Source organism: Diadema setosum, chromosome 4, assembly GCF_964275005.1.
Source record: "Diadema setosum chromosome 4, eeDiaSeto1, whole genome shotgun sequence".
Classification (NCBI taxonomy): Eukaryota; Metazoa; Echinodermata; class Echinoidea; order Diadematoida; family Diadematidae; genus Diadema; species Diadema setosum.
The window spans coordinates 35,697,003-35,716,978 of NC_092688.1; the positions used below are offsets into that span (position 1 = coordinate 35,697,003).

The 19,976-nt window shown below is 37.5% G+C and overlaps 1 protein-coding gene across 1 annotated transcript; it reads right to left on the reverse strand.

The window, feature by feature from the left end:
• Positions 1–1,758: 1,758 nt before the first annotated feature.
• LOC140227190 (2-Hydroxyacid oxidase 1-like) lies at positions 1,759–19,772 on the reverse strand. Its single transcript, XM_072307619.1, has 8 exons — positions 19,624–19,772; positions 14,640–14,791; positions 7,849–8,119; positions 7,201–7,373; positions 5,968–6,059; positions 4,750–4,911; positions 3,163–3,232; positions 1,759–1,817 (listed from the first exon to the last, which is right to left on the reverse strand). Exons 1-8 carry the CDS (start codon positions 19,770–19,772, stop codon positions 1,759–1,761), a joined length of 1,128 nt encoding a protein of 375 aa, XP_072163720.1.
• Positions 19,773–19,976: the final 204 nt, after the last annotated feature.

Here is a 19,976-nt window from a genome sequence, read left to right on the forward strand (position 1 = left end):
GTGTGTCAAGAATGCCGCCGGAATGGTCTCCGATAGCGTATAAAATGGTGATTTTCACCAGTCTCAACCCGATCATCCTTGGACCATGTTGCTTTGCTACAGATTGCTGTCCTCCAGCAAGACTCCTTGAAAGAGAGTGTCTAGGCCAATTACCCCCTGAGCAATTACCCCAGACCCCTCCCGTGACCCTAACCCTACTCCTAATCCTTACCCTAACCCAAACTCGAACTCCAAACCTAACCCTAATTCTAATCTTTACTCTAACCTTTTCATTAACCAGTACTTAACTGGGGGTAATTGTATAAGCATTTGAGCATTTGAGATATTTTGGCAGAATTTGAGGTGCAACACCGTTCCGATTCTCCCTCAAATGAGGTCAGATTGTTTCAAATGCTGTTAGAATGCCGTAGAAATATTTAGAATGCAATCAGAGTCCAATTAGAATACCCTTCGAATGCAGATCGATATTTCTCCACTTCGAATGCTCCTCGAATGTTTTAAGCATGGGTAAAACATTCGGGCTGGCCACAAGAATGGGCCCGAATGTTTGAAACGCACTCAGAATATCGTCAGAATTTTTAGAATGCACTTCGAATATGCAGGAATGCAGGGAGAATTTTCATTCCAACGGCATTCCGGCTCATTCCGCCTCTAGTGTGACGGGGGTATAGGGGTTTGAGAATTGGTCTTGCACCATTTCATATCTGCTTGCAATATATCGAAAGAGTCTATCAAGAAACTTATCCGGCTGACGCGATTTGCCGGGATGATGAGTTGTTTCGGAGTATTTTTAGATCAAAAATAAAAGTCGGTATATTCCAAAAGGACCCAGGCTAACTCGGTCTCACAACAACTCGGCCCTATTTCAGACACTTTACAGTTCGTGATCGCCATATTTTATCCATATAGGCGCACGTTCATTTTGTTTGCGCCAAAGAGATTCTTCGATGGGCGCGTTGTATCAGCTCAACCCACAACTGCGACCAGCCCAAAGAGATTACAGGCGTAACAGAACTATATGTTTTACCTTTAAGCCTTCTATCGCCCAACATATTTCAATCGTGGAGCTATATATATATATATATATATATATATATATATATATATATATATATTGCTAAGTATTTTATACTTCTGAAGTGCAACATAATTATGTTGCCATGCAGTCGACCTAAATGTTAATACATGCCAATATTCCAGAAAAAAAAAATCAAAATGTGATGTTCCAATCATAACGACCTTTACACAACAGTGATTTCAGATCATCTTTATCTGTATTTTTTTTTTTAATTTTGACTTGATTTGATTTTGATTTGATTCATTGGTTCCTGTACGTACATGCGCATACATGTACATGTATCGCATACATACATTGTTGGTGCCATACACATACATAAACATAAGTTGTTACAATTTTTTTTTTTCTTCATTGCCTTTACACAATGTACAACAAAACGTATCAGCAATACAATAATGGATAATACAGTGGGGCTACAGCATATAAGCGTGACCTTTTCTAGTTAAGATTTTGATCTATTTGATTTCAGACGATTCAATGAATCTAACCATTTTTATCCAATCTTTCTCCAAAATAAGGCATGTATGGAGCGAATTCATTGCTACAGATCTAATGATGGCAAGAAGGTTAAGGACCCCAGCCCAGGGAATGATGGGCGAAGACGTTGTCATAAAGCCTTATAGGTGGAGATTTTGTGTGATAGCCGGTTAAGATGTATGGCTCTCGGCAAAGGATATCTGCTACAAGTACGATTTGCGGATTACCAGTGACTCCGGAATATCATGTGGACTGGTACATCCTGGTATAGAGGGAGAGAGAGAAAAAAAAGAGAGAAAGATAAAAAGGACAATACATAAAGGTAATCGTGGAGGGGAACTTTAAAAAGCATAGATTGAAAAAATGACAAGTGAGAATTGCGCAATGATTAGGAACCTGTGGTTGACTGACAGAAAGCTTAATATATGTCATATTCTTGCATCCAAAATATTCTAAAGCATAATCTCGTCACTTGCCTTGACTCGACTTGACGGAGTAAATGAAAGAGAAACTCCATTAAACAGTGAGAAAGTTCACTACGATAAACACGACGAACTCAAATAAAACGAAGTATGGCAGTTTCATGTAAGCCAGAAAGATGGTGTTATAAAGGTATAATGGATTTTAAATATTGGACATGACCTTGTTTTCAAGAAACGATACGGATTGTAATATTTCACATGTTTACAAGAAACGATATGGATTACAATCACATTATGATTGATGATGACTGTCATCACTTTAACGGTTTTCCCTTGGCTGGTAAGCAACGTTTCGCTGATTCTTATCAGACATGATTAAAAAAAATAATCCCTCTCATCAAATTTGTTACGATTTTAGAAGAAACAACAGTGTATAAGGATAGCAATAATGACTAAAGCATAGACGATGATTTCATATAAGTCTTACTACACAGTATCTCCACCCCCCCCCAAAAAAAAAATCGGATTTTCGCAATGATAACCCCAATATCATTAAACTGTCCAACTGCTACTTTAGAGTCTTAGAATATAACACCTTAACTGCATTTTGCAGAAAAGCCCACACAATTTGGTTGAGTGGCTGCAGAGAAATGTGGATCGGTGTAAAGTATGCCATGGGTCTGATTCTTCCAAGTTTAGCACTTAGATGCTCTTGGAAACTGCATAAAAATGTGTGAACAAAACTTGGAGGGAAGGGATTCCTGACATTCCTTACAAAACCCCTCATTTCTCTCTGACTCCTGAAGCAAATCGCATAATGTTTTTTGAAAGATGTGGGTAATAAGTTATAGTTCCATACTCTGAAATTGCATTTGGATTGATTCACAATTTTTATCGGAAGTTATCATTGCAGAGGGTCCGGTTGTATTTTTTATTTTTTATTTTATTTTTCATTTTATTTTATTTTATTTTATTTTATTTTATATTATTTTATTTTATTCTATTCTATTTTATTTTTTATTTTATTTTATTTTATTTTATCTTATTTTATATATTTATTTATTTATTTATTTATTTATTTATTTATTTTTTTTTTATTTATTCATTTATTTATTTTTTTTTTGGGGGGGGGGGCATACAGTACAGAAACGAAAAAGAAATGAGTTTGTTTTCCTGCCAACTCACCAGCTAGTCCAAGATAGCAGTCGAATTCATTGCGAAGGATGGACAGCACTTTCGTTACTCCCGACGCACCCTAAACAAAGAAAATGAGGGTAATTTTTTTTTTTTGTGGGATTGTTGGTATTCTCCATCATATAAAAGATTCTCACTCCCCCAATTGGTCGACTGCTCATCACACGACAGGGGTGGATCCAGAAATTCTGTAAAGGCGGGGGGGGGGGGGGCGCTAAGTAGTTCATATTTTTGGTGCTACTTCCGCGTTTAATCAGCTGACAAGCAACAACAACAAAAAATACCGCTTAAACAATATAATAATTTTGTTGACGCAATCGGCTGAAAACAAATACAAGGGAGGTGTCCCTCCCACTGTAGAGATGTATATATTTTTAAATATACCTTCCTCTTTAATTGTTTTCTCTTTTATTTCTTTTATTTAAAAGAGCACAGACAAAATCAAAGGGGGACGCGTCTCCGGTGCGCCCCCCGTTGGATCCGCCACTGCATGACGATCGCTAATATGCGCCATTGCAAACCAGCGTGCAAAAGCCGTCGAGCATTTGGGACAAAGCACTATGTCCAGAGTCGCCAACCACGTACATATATTTTAGTTCTTTATCAATCTCGCAGTGTCCCTGTCACCTTATCTTGTTGGACTCAGACCATGGCTTGGACCACGCCCATCAATGTCCGAATCACGGTATTCAACTCTTATGCGAATTCTTCTCACCATACAAGACATAGCGCTTCAGACGACACTATTTATTCATTACTGCGTTGCAGAAGGAAGTAAATGTCTTTGGAACAAGACAACAATCTATCTGATTGTCTGTAGAACACGTCATTTGTTTGCCCTGGTATTGATAACTATGCTGGTGCGCAGAATAAAGATTTTTTTTTTTTTTTTTTTTTTAGTTTTAGAGATGAAGTAATGTTAACAAGTACAACAACATCAACAACAATGATAATGATGATGATAATAATAATAATGTTACTACTACTACTACTACTACTACTATTACTAGTATAATAATGATAATAATGATAATTAAGGAGACTACTTGTGATGCGCACAGTTTCGCTTTTCGATGCTCATGGCTCTTTAGTCCAGACGATGAACTAATAGACATGGCATGATACACAAGAGACAGAGGAGCGATTAAAAAGCAATTATAAGAAATAAAATAATGTATGGATAAAAAGAAAAGATTGAATAAGTTTGTCTATATCCTCAAGGATCTAAATTTTCCTGTTGTGGATTTTCTTTTATTTTTTCCGGAAAGTCGTGGGAACACTATTCCAAAAGGTTTGACCTGTCATAGAAAATGCTCGATAACTTCATGAGTGTTTGACTTTGATAAAAGAGATGTAAGTACATCTGCTGATGTAGGTAACTTTGGGGTTTAGTTAGCACAATATGCTTAATTGACTGATATAATGATAATATATAATCAGAGTAATACGAAAAGATATATAGCATGATGTATCAGCGTTTTCGTAGAGAGTCTTAAAGGAGCGTAATTCTGACGTACTTGATACCACACACTGGTTACCTCACTCAGTAAGGACGCAAGACCTTTTACTAGTTCTTACATCACAAGCCAGTCCCCAAATAGCTGGTCTTCCGATGAAGACGGCCCTTGCCCCCATTGCTAAAGCCTTGAGAACATCAGTACCGCATCGCACTCCTCCGTCAAGATACACCTCTAAACCTTGACCTTTGACCGCTGACACCACTTCCGAGAGAACATCGATCTGAAAAAAAAAAGAACAGCAACGTAAAAGATAAATATTTACCTTAAAGTATATACTTCCTATACACCTCTCTGAAGTCCACAATTCCAAAACGCTGTTAACTTTTCCTGTTAGAAGGAGGCGCTGTGGCATAGTGGATAAGACTCCCGACTCCTGATCAGAGGACCCGAGTTCGAATCCCGCCCAGTGCTTACGTCCTTGGATAAGACGGTTTTTTTTCCCTACAATGTCCCTCTCGACCCAGGTGTACAAATGGGTACCTGGCAACGCTAGGGTAATAATAATGGCAGGGCCCTCTGGTAGAGCAGTGTCAACACTGAAGAGACTACCCTGGGTAATAAGACCTCATTATATAGAAAGAAAAGAAGACTATAACGAAAAGGGGAGGATAAGAGTAGGACAAAGGAAAGATTGCATCTCATGGTATCATTATGACTATTATTATTATTATTATTAATTATTGTTGTTATTATTATTATTATTATTATTATTATTATTATTATTATTATTATCATCATCATCATCATCATCATCATCATCATCATCTTCACTGGGAGCACCAGAGCCATAGGCGGCAAGAAATTGCATAACGGAATTTTTTTCGATACGAATTATCGTAGGGCCTACTCTCTTTGTCGATTCCTGATAGGGAAATCGACATTCTATATTGCCCAATGAATTAGATGATCAGGTGATTTTATGGAGCTTGGAACTCGAAACTTAACCGTACAGAGAATGGAGAACGTTGAATAATGATATTGGTTGACCAATCTATCGACATTTTATGAATATCTCGATCTGAAAAAAAAAGAGATTAAAAAAAAAAAATGTTCCTCAGGTAGGTAACGTATCTAACTCTAAAACTCGATGTAGTAACATCTAATGTATGCTATATGGATTCCAGATACATGTACATGTATTACAGTTTATTAAACAGGATCACGTTCACTGCATAACACATTACCAGGTCGTTACGGAAAACATGAAGGTTAACTGAATACGCTAGTAAACCACTCAAGAAAGTGTAAAGCAGAGAAGAGTTCTTTCTCAGCCTACCGGAGCTGGCACACCATCCAGCGCTCTACCACCATGAGCTGATACGATGACTCCAGCGACCCCAGCGTCGGACGCCTCTCTAGCCGCCTCGCCTGGAGCGAAAGAAGTTATGAGAATACGAGACCCCTTCTGTTTCATAACAGTACTGCATCATAGAAAATCGCAGCTTCACAACACAATACGCCGTCATTATGAAAAGCAGACAGAATAAATGTGAAGTCGCTTCGTGGTAAATGCGAGTGCAGCAACATGCAAACATATTCATACCACGGGAATAAGGATTCTGTGTTTGATAGTGGGTCTCCAACCAAGGTGGTACTACACTCGCCTACAGTACCATCTTGACCTATTGTTGAGTCCACCATTCAAGAAAAAAAAAAATGTCAGCAGTAAAAGTCACGTTTGACAACATCTGTTTTAACCATCAGATGATACCAGCGTTTATACTGAAAAAATGCAGAAGCATCTAGGACTTAGCAAAACAGGAAGCAAGTATAGGAATGGAATGGCGTTCTCTGCATTTCATATTCATGTATTTTTAATACTCAGTACATCTTCTTCTACGTTATAAGAAAGCTCCTCCCTCCTTTTTTATAGACAGCGTTCTATTCGTAGGTCATATCATAACATTTCTATTTCATTATATACGCAAGGACTCATATTATATCCTAATCTATAGGGAGCAAGTCGGACGTGGTTGAATATTTTCATTTGTCATTGCATGACAAACCAAGAAACCAGCGCAGTGTTTCATGAATCTGTATATATAGTCAGTCACTGACAACTGTTTGAAGTTATTGAAATCCTAGCATCTAATTGGCTGAGAGCGGATTTCTCAGTGAATACCACTGACAAAACACTTGATGAAATGCCCCCCCCCCCCCCGTTATATTTCATCAAAGTCTTATTCATTCGTAAGGGATGATAATAATGCTGATTTATATTGTTCCCTGACCATGCCTTATCACCTTGGACAAAGCACCAATAAGGGTCGATGTAAATCCCCCATTCGCTAATAATCAATGAGAGATTACATAACGATGTACACAGTGGCACAGACTCCTCCGGCAAGATTTTGTAATCTGCGGAATCAGCTTCGATGGAAGAAGGAAATCAATGATTATTACATATGGTTCCTCAAAACGTTTTGCTTCACCACTGTAATCCGTTTCCGTATGTGTTTCGGAAGTGTGTCACGATTTTTACAATGTTAGGGAATTATGGGATACTTACCGGTGAGAATTCCTTTCAATACGATGGGCAGTGACGTCATGGATTTTAACCACCTGACGTCAGCCCAGGTCATGGGCCGTTGCCATTGAGTACCCAGATAACGATGAATATTTGTGTCCCCGGAACGAATCGCCTCGTGCACTTCCGCCAGGTCAATGGCAAAATTGATCGGTCTACAGAACAAATAAAGAGAAAGCCGCCTTGAAAGAGACGCTTTACAAAACGTGAAATATCTCTCTGATATAACATAAAGTTGTGGGGATATTTTCTAGTGGTTAGGATCAAACAATAAGTTCTTCATGACTACTTTAAGTGGCATTCTGTGTACATGGTAGTTGCCATCATTTCGAGTTGCTCTTATAACAGACACGACAGATCTCGATGGAGCACATGAGTGCAAGTATAAAGTGAATATTACCTTCTGCGACTTCGTGACATATATTATCTTTCTTCCCTCCGTTTCTCCTCTTTCTTCTCCGTCGCCTTATTATGTAAGCATTCTTCCTTCTTTCGGTTTAAGAATCCAAAAATTAACAGGAAAAGTTCCCATTTCCCCTTCCGGTTATGTTACGAAAGGAAAATAATAGAAGGAACATCGCAATAATGAATACATTCAAAGATAGTCCATACTGAGCAGAAGCAATCTACCTCAGCGATGGGTCGTTGTGATATCTGGAAGTCGCATTATCTTCTGTTGCAAGGAACGAGTAGCATGAGATCACAGGTAGATCCACTGTCAAGACAAGGGCTTGGAAACCAGCCTTCTCCGCCTCTCTCACTATGTGCAAGGTGTGTTCCTGGTTCTTCATCAGGTACAACTGCATCCATTTCAACCCGGAACCGGAACTCCGACCGACTTCAGCGATGCTGGCGTTGGAGAAAGACGAGAGGATGAACAAGGTGTCAGCATCTGCAGCCCCTGTGGAGGTAAATGGAATAGAAGGCTGTATTAATTTTCCTCAGCAGCGTATGTCCGGAGAACTTTATCAACAGCAACAACAATGCAGTGCTACAGGGTTAGCGCTCCATAAGCCTTTATTACTATGAATGTGTTTACCATCGATATTCAATAGTTTATTCAATAGTTTATTTTTCAATAGTTTATTTATTTCCATCAAATAAGAGAAGGAAAACATGATTCAAAGCGGTGCAAGTTGTTAATTTGACTTTCATTCATCTGATAAGGACAGTTCGTCGAATAATAATGTAAAGTATATGCACGAATGATATTACAAAAAAAATATATATATAGTAATTGATCTGAAAATGAGAAAAAAAGAGTGTGTACTAATGAACTCTCGGAATTACAAACCTTATTTCGCTTGAATCACGAACCTTATTTCATTTTCGGATCAACGAACCTTCGGCATAACGAACTGTAGGCCCTAGTCGAGTACCTATGGCCTATATTTTTTCTTGATACCTGCCATTTCTGGGGTAATGATAATGGCAGACCTCCGGGTGGGCAGTGTTGCTTATACCCCCATTCCACAGAGATTTTCTCTCATCGGTCACTCATCGGAAGCAACCTTTATCGCTTCCGGCCGGCCACCGAAGTGTATCTAATCATCGTCCGATGAATCCGACTTGTGTTGGTCGAATATCAGGTCAGTGTCAGACAAGATTATTATGTCGGGCGGTGATCCGACAAAGCAAGATCGTCCGATGAAGATGACGCGTCACACGTCTGACACTCTCTGATAGTCGACCAACCAAGTCGGATTCAATCAGACTGAGATCCGAAATAGATTACATTGTCATCTCCATCATACGAAATCATATTTCCTCATTATATCTGAAAGGTTTACAAGATGCCCTCGACAGTAGTTCAATGCATGAAGACTGAAGTATACAGGAGAGACCTGCCGGCGCTAATGCACACAAGATCTAGATCATTACAACCAAGTTCCTGGCGCGGCGGACATAACAGTGATTAAAAGCCAGTTCACAGTTCCACTTTGGACATGAGCACATTTTTGTTTTTTTTACTTTTTTTTTTTTACAGTCAGGCATAGTGTTTGTTGTTGTTGTTGTTGTCGTTGTTTTTTTTTTTGGGGGGGGGGGTGGTGGTTTATATTTGAATTATTTTCCTCCAATACAATGACAAATCAATACAAAGTGATACAAAGTATGCAACAACAACAACAAAAAAAGAATACATGCAAATCAATACAGGAATTGTCATCATCATGTTTATAACAACATCGTCTCTTGCACATAATTCAAAGCAAACATTTCATATTACATACGGTGGTCGTATGTTAAATAAGAGGAGAAATCAATACGGGGGACCATCATCATAAGCGGAGCTTGACGTGGATGAGGTCCTCTACCACACTGTACAAAGAGCGGTGTTAGATTTAACACCATGGATGTTAAATCTAACACCGATCAAGTGTCAATAGAAGACCGCACCCACAGGTGTGTAGAAAGTACGTTTTAATGGTGTTGAAAAGTGTTTACGTGGCCCTTCCTGATGTTAATGTGACACTGTAGCTGGTGATATTTTGACACTGCGCTGGTGTTAATTCAACACTGGCACTACGTGGAGTTTATTTTTTTTTTCAAAAATCAAATACTTTATCGGAAAGTTCTTCTTCGTCTTATTTATGTTCAAAATCAACAGGAAAAACAGTAACTCATTACCTATCTTAAAATCAGTTTTATATTTTGAAGTGACACCCGCAGGTTAATTTTACACCATAAACGAGCACCAGAAATTAAACACCTGCTCGGTGTTTCATGTTTAACACCCGATTTTTTTTTTTGAAGTGTACATACAATTACACTTTAGCATCAATAAACCAACACACATAATGGAACTAACCACTACTGTACATTACACATATTCCTAAATAATAAAGGCCCCGTAAAGGAAGGCGCAGCAACATTGAATGCAAAAGCGTATTTGTGAGCAAGTGACTAGTGCAAGATTGTTTTTATATTGACTGTTTTCAGATTTACTGAGATAAGCACCCGCGATGAATATGGTCATTTATATAATCCTTAAAAATGGCGCTATCTAGTACATCGAGCTATCTAGTACATCGACCTGACAGCAAGTCTGGTATTTGGCGATAATAAATATTCAACGTTCCATACAAAACAATGAACTGGACGCCTGCCAACTGAGGGGAAAAAAACAGAAGGTCATTAAACTGTATCAATGTGCACACGAGCTGTGAGCTGATTTGAACTACTATACAGCGTCGTATGTTTCAAAAGTGCTTACGAAGCAAAAATTGATGTCTGACATGACGTACACAGTCCAAGGTGTATCACATTTTTTTTTCTTCATGTTCCTTTCTTTGTAAGTCCATATGTATTTCACTCTGTGACGTGATATCACGCCGTGTAATCCATAAAAAACACGTGGAAATACTAAACAAGAGTCTTAAGTAGCTGCATCTGAAAATGTATAACAGCTGATCTGTATAATTCCTGAGGGGAGGGAGAACGTAGGTTCTAAACAAACGTCAGGGAGATAAGTGGGTGTTCGATTAATGATAGAGTCATTACATAAGACCAGACTTCGAGTTAGCAAATATATCGGAAGAGCAGTAAATAGAAGTACTCAACTCATGACACGTCCGACCTGGGCCTTTATAACAACGATGAAACTACATATAACTACTGGCTTTGCGCGGTACAGCATGTCTATCACATAACAATGTTTCCAATGTACAATCCTATAATTGCTTTCATAGGATCACTAGTGAATATGTCACTTATCTCTTTTCTGGCAGTTACAAAGTATTTTAGACGCATCAACTATGAACAACAAGAACAAGAACAACAACAAAGAGGTTAATAGTTACCATACATTTTTACAAATTGACCGACTTACTACAATTCACATTTTACGCGCACTAATTGTTTTACTCAACAAAGGTAGATCTTGACGACCAGAAAGAAAAAAAAATATATATATTGTATACGTGAAGCACGAACGAAATGATGCATTCAGACTGTATATTATATAGTAATTGAAATATCATGAATAGAAGCATCCCAGGTGGATTAGATATCTCGTAACTAATTGGCCGGTTGAAACAATTCAGACATAGACCATAAATTTCAGTGCATTGCAAACATAATGAACAGAAAGTTACAAGAAAGGACAAACCACTAAGTATAACATAATTGATATAACTATTATTACCATTATTATTATCATTATTATTATTATAACTTATCATACAAGTAGAGCGTATCAGGGCAATTGCCCCCCGAGGGCAATTTCCTCCCCCCCCCCCCCCCCCGGCAAAATACTGCTTAGTGATAAAGAGTAGGGTAAGGGTTAGGTTTTGATTTGATTTGATTTGATTTGATTTGATTTGATTTGATTTGATTTGATTTGATTGGTTCCTGCATTATGTCATTGCTCATGCAGATACATACACATATATCATATACATTGATGGTACCATACATATTATAAATGAATATACATAAACATTAATTGCTAACAAGGTAAGTTTCTTCATTACCTTTCGATAGAATGTACAGGTTTATGGTGTAGAGTTTGGGTTATAGGGTTAGGATTAGGTTCAGGATTAGGATTAGGGTTAGGGTTAGGGTCAGGGGAAGGGTCCGGGGTAATTGCCCAGAGGGTAATTGCCCTAGACCCAAGTAGAGAGATGCTGATTTAAAAAAAAAAAAAATCTTAAATCTATAAAGATCTCTACATACTTTCATTGGCTCTCTGTAGAGACATATCGAAACAATCATTTAAGTGGTGTGTTTGTGTCTGTGCCTTTATCTCATACACACACATACTAACATCCCCCCCCCCAAGAAGAACAACAACAACATAACCCATTAAACCCCCTTTAAATCTAGATGGTCCGCGAAAAGAGTCATAGGGCGGGGTTGGGAAATTGTACCTAAGAACTCGCATCACGACAAAAACTACTAAGAAATACATAACAGTCATAGTAATTTCATCTTTATATTTCGATAAACGAACAAGTAAGTAACTTTAATTTCATTTCTTTTAAAACAGAATGTATATGGAAAAGAAAAGTCCACAAGAAAAACATAGCTTGTAAATTTTGTGAATTACCCTGGAAGGGCATCTCAAGATCAATCTAGGACTGCATGTATATATAAATCCTGACATCATGACGTCAGACGAAACAGAGAAAAAAAGACAGACTATATCAATGACAAGAAAGAAAACAAGGACGGAAGAGGAAGGAAATGATAAACTAAAGATAGGCACATGAAAGGAAAGGAAACAAAAACGAGTGGTCTACACTAAGTCTTTCTTTTTTTCTCTCGAAAGGTCGCAGTTCTCAGTTATATACAATCTTAACATTTACAGATAAAGTTCATGCAGACAAGCTGCTGAAATCTAATTGTAACTGAGATATTAGATAAAATGGATAGGGCTTCATTAAAAAAAAAAAAAAAAAAAAAAAAAACTTTGTTGACATTATTCATGTATATGAACCAAGTGCTTCAGGGCCGGCGCAACTTTGGATGATGAATAGGAATACAAATACTCTGAAAAAAAGAAGATCAAATTATACTACATGACCATAAGGATGATGGAATTTTATAGGAGACTCAAAATTGTCCAGTAATGTAGCCATGTAATTCTATGACAACACCACTTGTTTAACATCTTCACCTGTGTAGAATAGGTGATCTATATCACTTCGTCCATACTCACACTTCGTTTAATAGTCATTAGTCTCAACTCAAACGGTTTAATCCCGTTTCGTCTGTAACCAGTTCGTTTAAAGAACATTCAGTCCAGTTGCCAATTAGCCTCATTACCAGTTAGTCTACAGTGTACTTCCTGATGGGCTATGCCTATTTTGTCTAATATCAGCAGTTTATTTCACAAAATCAGAAAAATTCCACAAAATTGCACGTAGACAAAGATAACCAAGTAGACCAAGTAGACGATGATAACCAAACTGGGAATTAGACAAGGTGGGAATTGGGCCAAAGGGGCATGTGACAAAATTAATAGTAGACCAAGTGAGTTAGCCGTAGTGGTGTTAGACGAAGTTGGAAGTAGACCAGATGGTATCAGACCAAGTGGCAATATAGAATGTATGCATGCTCTCTTCTTTTGAGGTAATTTTTTTGAGGTAGACCAGTGGAATGTTGTTTGTTACAATTAAAACTTGAAAATAAGCATGGTCTACGTAGTTTATAGAGAGAGTGGAACTCACTCGAAAAGTAAGCGAGTTTTGGGGGTTTGGCCCTCCGGTTAGTACGATCCCTTTAAAATTCATCCCGAGTTCTCCTTTAAATACATGGATTGGTTTTTATGTCAGGCAATCGTCAGATAAACATTCGACAAGCTACCTAGTTATCAGGAAATATCTTTGGCGTAAATGTTTGTGCATATTATAGAACTTTTAAAACCGGTCTATTCTGGTTTTGTACACTGTCCCAGATAGAATTTTGGTGACTACTGAAAGACGCCGTGCACAAAGACGCCATACGCCACATAAACAGTCATTGTGTATGTTTTGTATTTTAAAAAAAAGAAAAAAAGGAAAAAGGTGCGTATAAAAAAAGGGGTAATCCAAATTTGGGTGATTCTTTTTCATAATTGTCAGCTATGGAGAGCACAATGTTGGTTGTGAGGAAAGAAGAACTCTTCTTCTCTTCATTGGTACCTAATTATATTGACAAGCGTCATGCATGACTGAGCACATGAAATGTAAAAACAACAATTACAAAATGCACGTTTACAAGTTTGAGTGTCATCACAATAGAAGAATGAATGTTTCAATGAGTGGATGAGATCTGTCAATCATAGTGGCCAAATAATTAGGACAGCCTGCACGAATGCACAGGCTTGTGTTTAGGATTTCTTTTAATATTAAAAGCTTATGGTACATAAGTCTTAAAATGACATCTGTCTGATAACTTTATGGTCACTCCACGAAGGCCAACCCACACATTTCATTTTTCTCTGTTCATGTTCAACTCATGGCTCGCAGCGACAAACCATGTCTTAAATGTGTAGAGAGAAAAATGGATAATGGTTTAGCCTTTGTAGGAATGACCAAGTTTAATCGACAACGTGACCATATTGAAGATTATGGACCGTAAAATGTTAGAAGAAACCCTGCACACAAACCTGCAGCCGTGCAGGTTTACCTGTTAAATCTCATCCATTCAGTGAGACATTCATTGTTCATTCACGATAATAACTATCAAACATGGAAAAGGTGAAATTTGTCATTGTTGTCTTTAAAGTTGATGTGCCCAGTCATGCATCACATTCGTCAACATTCATTCATTAATGGTGAACGCTAATGACAAAGTCGTTCCATGTTTGATCATTCAATTTTTGTAATGACATCGGTAAGTACTTCAAGGTAACAAACAATTTTGCACACAAGTGAATAAGAATAATTAAATACATAACCCCAACTATTTTTGACAAATATTCATAGTAGGCCCTATACCTCTCGCTGTAGCAGCCTCAGCCTCTGGATGCGCGTAGCGGTGGTTCGCTGAAGGCGCGATACAGATGGGCATGCTGATTGGCTGACCAAGGATAGTGGTGGAAAGAGAACGCTTTGTGACGTCACGAAGAATGCGAGGTCGGAGCACATAGCTGGTGGAGAAAGAAAGGGGCACAAAGGTGGATAGGCTAAGATATTACATAAGAAAGATTACGGGGCTATAGAGATTCAAACACTTTGGCTTATGTCGGCCATAACGGGGGAGGGGCTTCAAAAAAAAGAAAAAGAAAAGAAGAACATGTTGCAGATGATTTAATGTGTCATGCAATGAGCCAGATGCATTTCAATGTCAATGCATAAATCAAATTTTATTAAGTATACCGAAGGTCCCCCCCCCCCATAATGTGACTGAAACAGACATCAAAATAAAGATTACTAGAAATTCAATAAAAACCCGTAATAAATGGTATAAACTGGCGATTACTACCCATAATACAAAACATTTTATAGATCACAAAAAGTATAGAAATATACTCAGTAACTTGATTCGTATTTCTCGTAAAATGTATTATTCTGATAAGTTTGATAATCAAAAGGATAACGTAAATGGCTTATAGGAAACTATATATGAAATAACAGGTAAAAATAATAAGGAAACATCGTCCGTTTTTTATAATGACAACAAAGAACTCACAAACCCTGATGAAATATCTGATGCCTTTAACTCATACTTCGTAAATAGTGGCCCCCAATTAGCTTCAAAAATAAAAAAAACAAACATGTTCATTCAAACTTTACTGAATTTCTTCCACCAAACTGCGACAAATCCCTTTTCTTTACCCCAACAGATGAGGAAAAAATACTGGAGATTGTTAACAGATTAAAGCCAAGTAGATCTAGTGGCAATGATGAAATAAGTGTTTATATACTGAAGAAAATCATCAAACAAATAACCACACCTTTATCTTACATTTTCAATCTTTCACTGTCTTCTGGAATATGCCCAAACTCATTAAAAATTGCGAAAGTAGTTCCAATTTTCAAAAGAAAAGACGACCCTTCTCTTTTAACAAATTATAGACCAATATCGTTATTACCTAGTATTTCAAAAATTCTGGAAAAAATTATTCATAAACGCCTGTACATTTTTCTTCATGTAAATGACCTACTTATACCTAATCAGTTTGGATTTAGAAAGGGCCATTCCACTGATTTAGCTATAATTCAATTGTTAGATAAGATTACTGAATCTTTTGCAAATAAAAAACACTTTATAGGAATTTTCATGGATTTATCAAAGGCTTTTGATACCATAGATCATGATATATTAATTTATAAATTAAAAAGATATGGTATTCGTGGTTTAGCACTTTCTTGGATAGATCATGATATATTAATTTATAAATTAAAAAGATATGGTATTCGTGGTTTAGCACTTTCTTGGATTATTGATTATTTATCCAACAGAAAGCAATATGTACTATTTAAGTCATCCAAATCTCCGAATTCTAATATTGTATGTGGTGTTCACCAGGGATCAATATTCTTGGCCCCCTGCTGTTCCTTGTATATATTAATGATATAAGAAATACATCGAAAACTCTTAAATTTATACTTTTTGCGGATGATACTAATATTTTTTACTCCCATGAAAACCTCGAAACACTGTTTAATACTCTGAACACGGAAATAGACAAAGTCTCCCAATGGTTTATACATGTATGTAACAAATTATCCCTTAATATCTCAAAAACAAATTTTATACATTTCAAACCTACTGCTTCACCGAACATTAACAGCAGTTATAATATTAATATTGATGGATTATCCTTAACTGAAGTAAGATCTACTAAATTTTTAGGAATTATAATTGACTCGAGTTTAACTTGGAACGATCACATTCATAATATCCACACGTCTGTCTCAAGAACTGTAGGAATTTTATATCGACTGAAAAACTTCATTTCTCAAAATTCCCTGACTATTCTATATAATGCATTGATCTTACCATCCATCACATACTGCAATATCGTTTGGGGAAACTGTGGCTCAACTAAAATTAATCCAATTCTTACCCTCCAAAAACGTGCTGTACGTTTGATTACCAATTCCCGTTACTTATCCCCATCCAATCCCCTATTTCGTCAACTAAAAACATTGAAAATTGAGGATCTTCACACCTTTCGAACTGCTGTTTTTATGTATAAATATACATTTAATTGTCTTCCAAAAATTTTTGATGGTTTCTTCACTCCAAATTCCACCGTTCATTCATATCCAACACGTCAGTCGTCCGATTACCATCTCGAAAACCCCAGAATCATTTTAGCTCAAAAATCATTAAAACATAATGGACCAGATATTTGGAATTCTTTACACCCTAATGTGAAACAATGTACGTCGTTGAACATTTTCAAACGAGAACTAAAAAACACCCTTATAATCCAGTATACTCCTGACATTTAAATATTCATACCACCTGGTCAACAAACACCCTAAACAATGAGTTCACGGCCATAACTGAAGTAACATTCACCTCATCACACTGATACACAAAATAACACTCAACATACAAACCAAGATTCATCCCAACACAATGCACACCGCACTGCACCGCACGTCCTTCACACAATACTTCCCACTCAGTGAGTGGCAAGATTTTCTTATGTATCTCTTTATTGTGTCCTTCGCACAATTACTCCCCACTCAGTGAGTGGCAAGATTTTCTTTATGTATCTCTTTACCTGGGGCCATCTTCTTCGTCAAACTTAGCTTATGATGATGGTCCCCTGCATTTCATTTTTATCATTTCCTATTTCTTCCTTGATTATGATATTCGTTCTTGAAAAAAAAAGAAAGAAAATGTATGTAAGATCCAAACGTTACGAATATTAGCTGTGTAAATGACTATGTAAGTATTTTGTTGATTTGTTGATTTGTATTGATTTTGAAATGCAGAAATAAAAACTGAACTGAACTGAACTGAACTGAAATGTCGCTATGGCGACTGGTATGCCTCCGCCATAATGCATGATTCTCCTAATAGGTCTACAGTACATGTGGACAATGTGTGATTACATTTTCACAAAACTGGCAAAATATCAAAATGACATGTTTGTCACAAAAGTGTTGAATGTTCACCTTCCTTGACATAGGTTTCATTGGATGAATAGGAGAGCACGTATTTGGGGATTGAAGGACTTTAACTTGACTTTGACCCTTTCATAAGTTTATGCCTTGAGTAAGTTTCAAGGTATGGAGAAAAAATGCAATTTCTGTATTGAATAGTAAATTGTTACCATTTTCATCTGGCCATTGACCGTAAAACTCATAAGAGAATTACTGTCAGGCAGAACATTCATAAATATGTACTTAGTTTCATGATAACTTAAGCCACTTCCGAGATATGGAGAAAGAAGTAAGTTCAGCACTTTCACTTGACCTTTGACCTTTTGGGCAAAAAAAACAAAAAACAAAAACAAAAATAAAACTTTCTAGAGAATCACTGTCAGGTTAAAAATGCATACACCAAGTTTAACAAAAAATCCTGCTGGCATTGCACAAATATGAGGGAAATAGTAAAATTTTGAAGTGTTGCCCTTGACCTTTGACCCCTGACCTTTGACCCCATGAACCCCAAATTCCCTAGCTAATCACTGCCAGTCAGTACATGCACATATACTATGTTCCATGAAGATACCTTGAACTATTTCCAAGATACGGAGAAAAAAGTTAAATTTCACATTTTTTACTTGACCTTTTGACCTTTGACCTTTGACCGCATGATCCCAAACTTTAACTAGAGAATCTGGATTGAGTAATACATGTATACACTAAGTTTCAAGAAAATATCTTCAGGCATGGCATAGATATGGGGGAAATAGTAAAATTTTAAGCATTTGACCTTGACCTTTTGACCTTTGACTTTGAGCATGTGCACCCAAAAGTTGATAGGCACAACTTCACCCCCTAATACACATACATGCCAAGTTTCATTAGGATACCTCAAAAGGTTTTGGTAGTTACCCTGTCCACAAAATTCATTACGGACGGACGGAAGGACGGACGGACGGACGGACGGACAACCCGAAAACATAATGCCTCCGGCACCACTTCGTGGCGGAGGCATAAAAAAAACACATTGAGCACCAAAACTGAATCGGTCGATATCTTGTGAGTCGGTAAAACACTCGTAACCACTTGTATTATATGGGATGCTGTTCACTGGGGGAACACTGTGTATTTACGAACAAATAACAAACTGTACCAAACGATAAAATGGTGATGTTTTGGCGTAAGACATTAATTTCCAGTATGGGCCTACAGTTTGTTATTTTGAAGGTTCGTTAAATTCGAACATGAAATAAGGCTTGTTATTCCGGTGTGTTAATCGGAAAAATGGAATAAATCAGGGAGGAGACCGAAGAGGTCGTCTCACCTCCATGAATAGATCAAGGTTCGTTAGTCCGAAGGCTCATTATCCGAAAAGGAAAAATAAAAACGGTTCGTCATTCAGAAGGTTCAATAATCCGAAAGCGAATGAGGATAGTTATTTCGAAAGTTCGTATTCCATAGGCCGCACTTACGGTCTTTACATTTTCGGATTACTTCTGAATACCCCAAATCACCCTAATTTTCTTTTTCTAGACAACAAGAACACCTGATGGTCTGGTGATGTATTTAGACGCATACGGGGAAACAGCTCTTGGAATCCTGTTGCTATTTTCTACAAACCAGTAATGTTCAGTACTGTTACCAAGCTGCCCAGTGTTATCGATTGCTGGTTGAGTGTGTGTGTTCAGTTTGTTCGGTGGAACTCTCCCCTTAAATATTTTCTGTTAAAGTTGAGCACAGCTAGAAAAATGATACAACAGCCACAACTCCCTACTTTTTGTCAAACATCTCTTCTAAACCAATGATCGCACTCGAGGTTATAACAAGTCTAATTCGAGTATGTGATTGACACAACTCTTTAAACACTCACCGGTCAAAGGCTACCGAGCTGGCCCGATAGGTCACTTTGCGTCCAGTCGCATCGTCGTAAAATGCCCAAGCTTCGGGGGATAAAACTTCCTTGGCACGGAGCCGATAGTCTTCGAGAGTTAGCAAGGCCTTTCCACCGGCACTGGCCATGTTGTCGCGTCAAATCATCAGCCACTCTCGAGCACACACAATACTCATGTGATATCTAGATTCGAGACACAGAGTATAAATGAGTAAACATCATGTGCGTGTGCGAACGGCACTGTAACAGGCTATGAGGTATCCAGTACGTTTTGCTGTTAATATGATTGGTGAGCTGTTTGGTGACATGTCGCCTTTTATTATTATAATCAC

Coding starts and splice junctions, on each gene's coding strand:
- LOC140227190 (XM_072307619.1), bottom strand. CDS start 19,772: ATGGCCAGTGCCGGTGGAAAGGCCTTGCTAACTCTCGAAGACTATCGG. Junction 14,792..19,623: donor AGCTCGGTAGCCTTTGACCG/GTGAGTGTTTAA, acceptor TTTCTCCACCAG/CTATGTGCTCCGACCTCGCA. Junction 6,060..7,200: donor ATTGAAAGGAATTCTCACCG/GTAAGTATCCCA, acceptor CTTTCGCTCCAG/GCGAGGCGGCTAGAGAGGCG.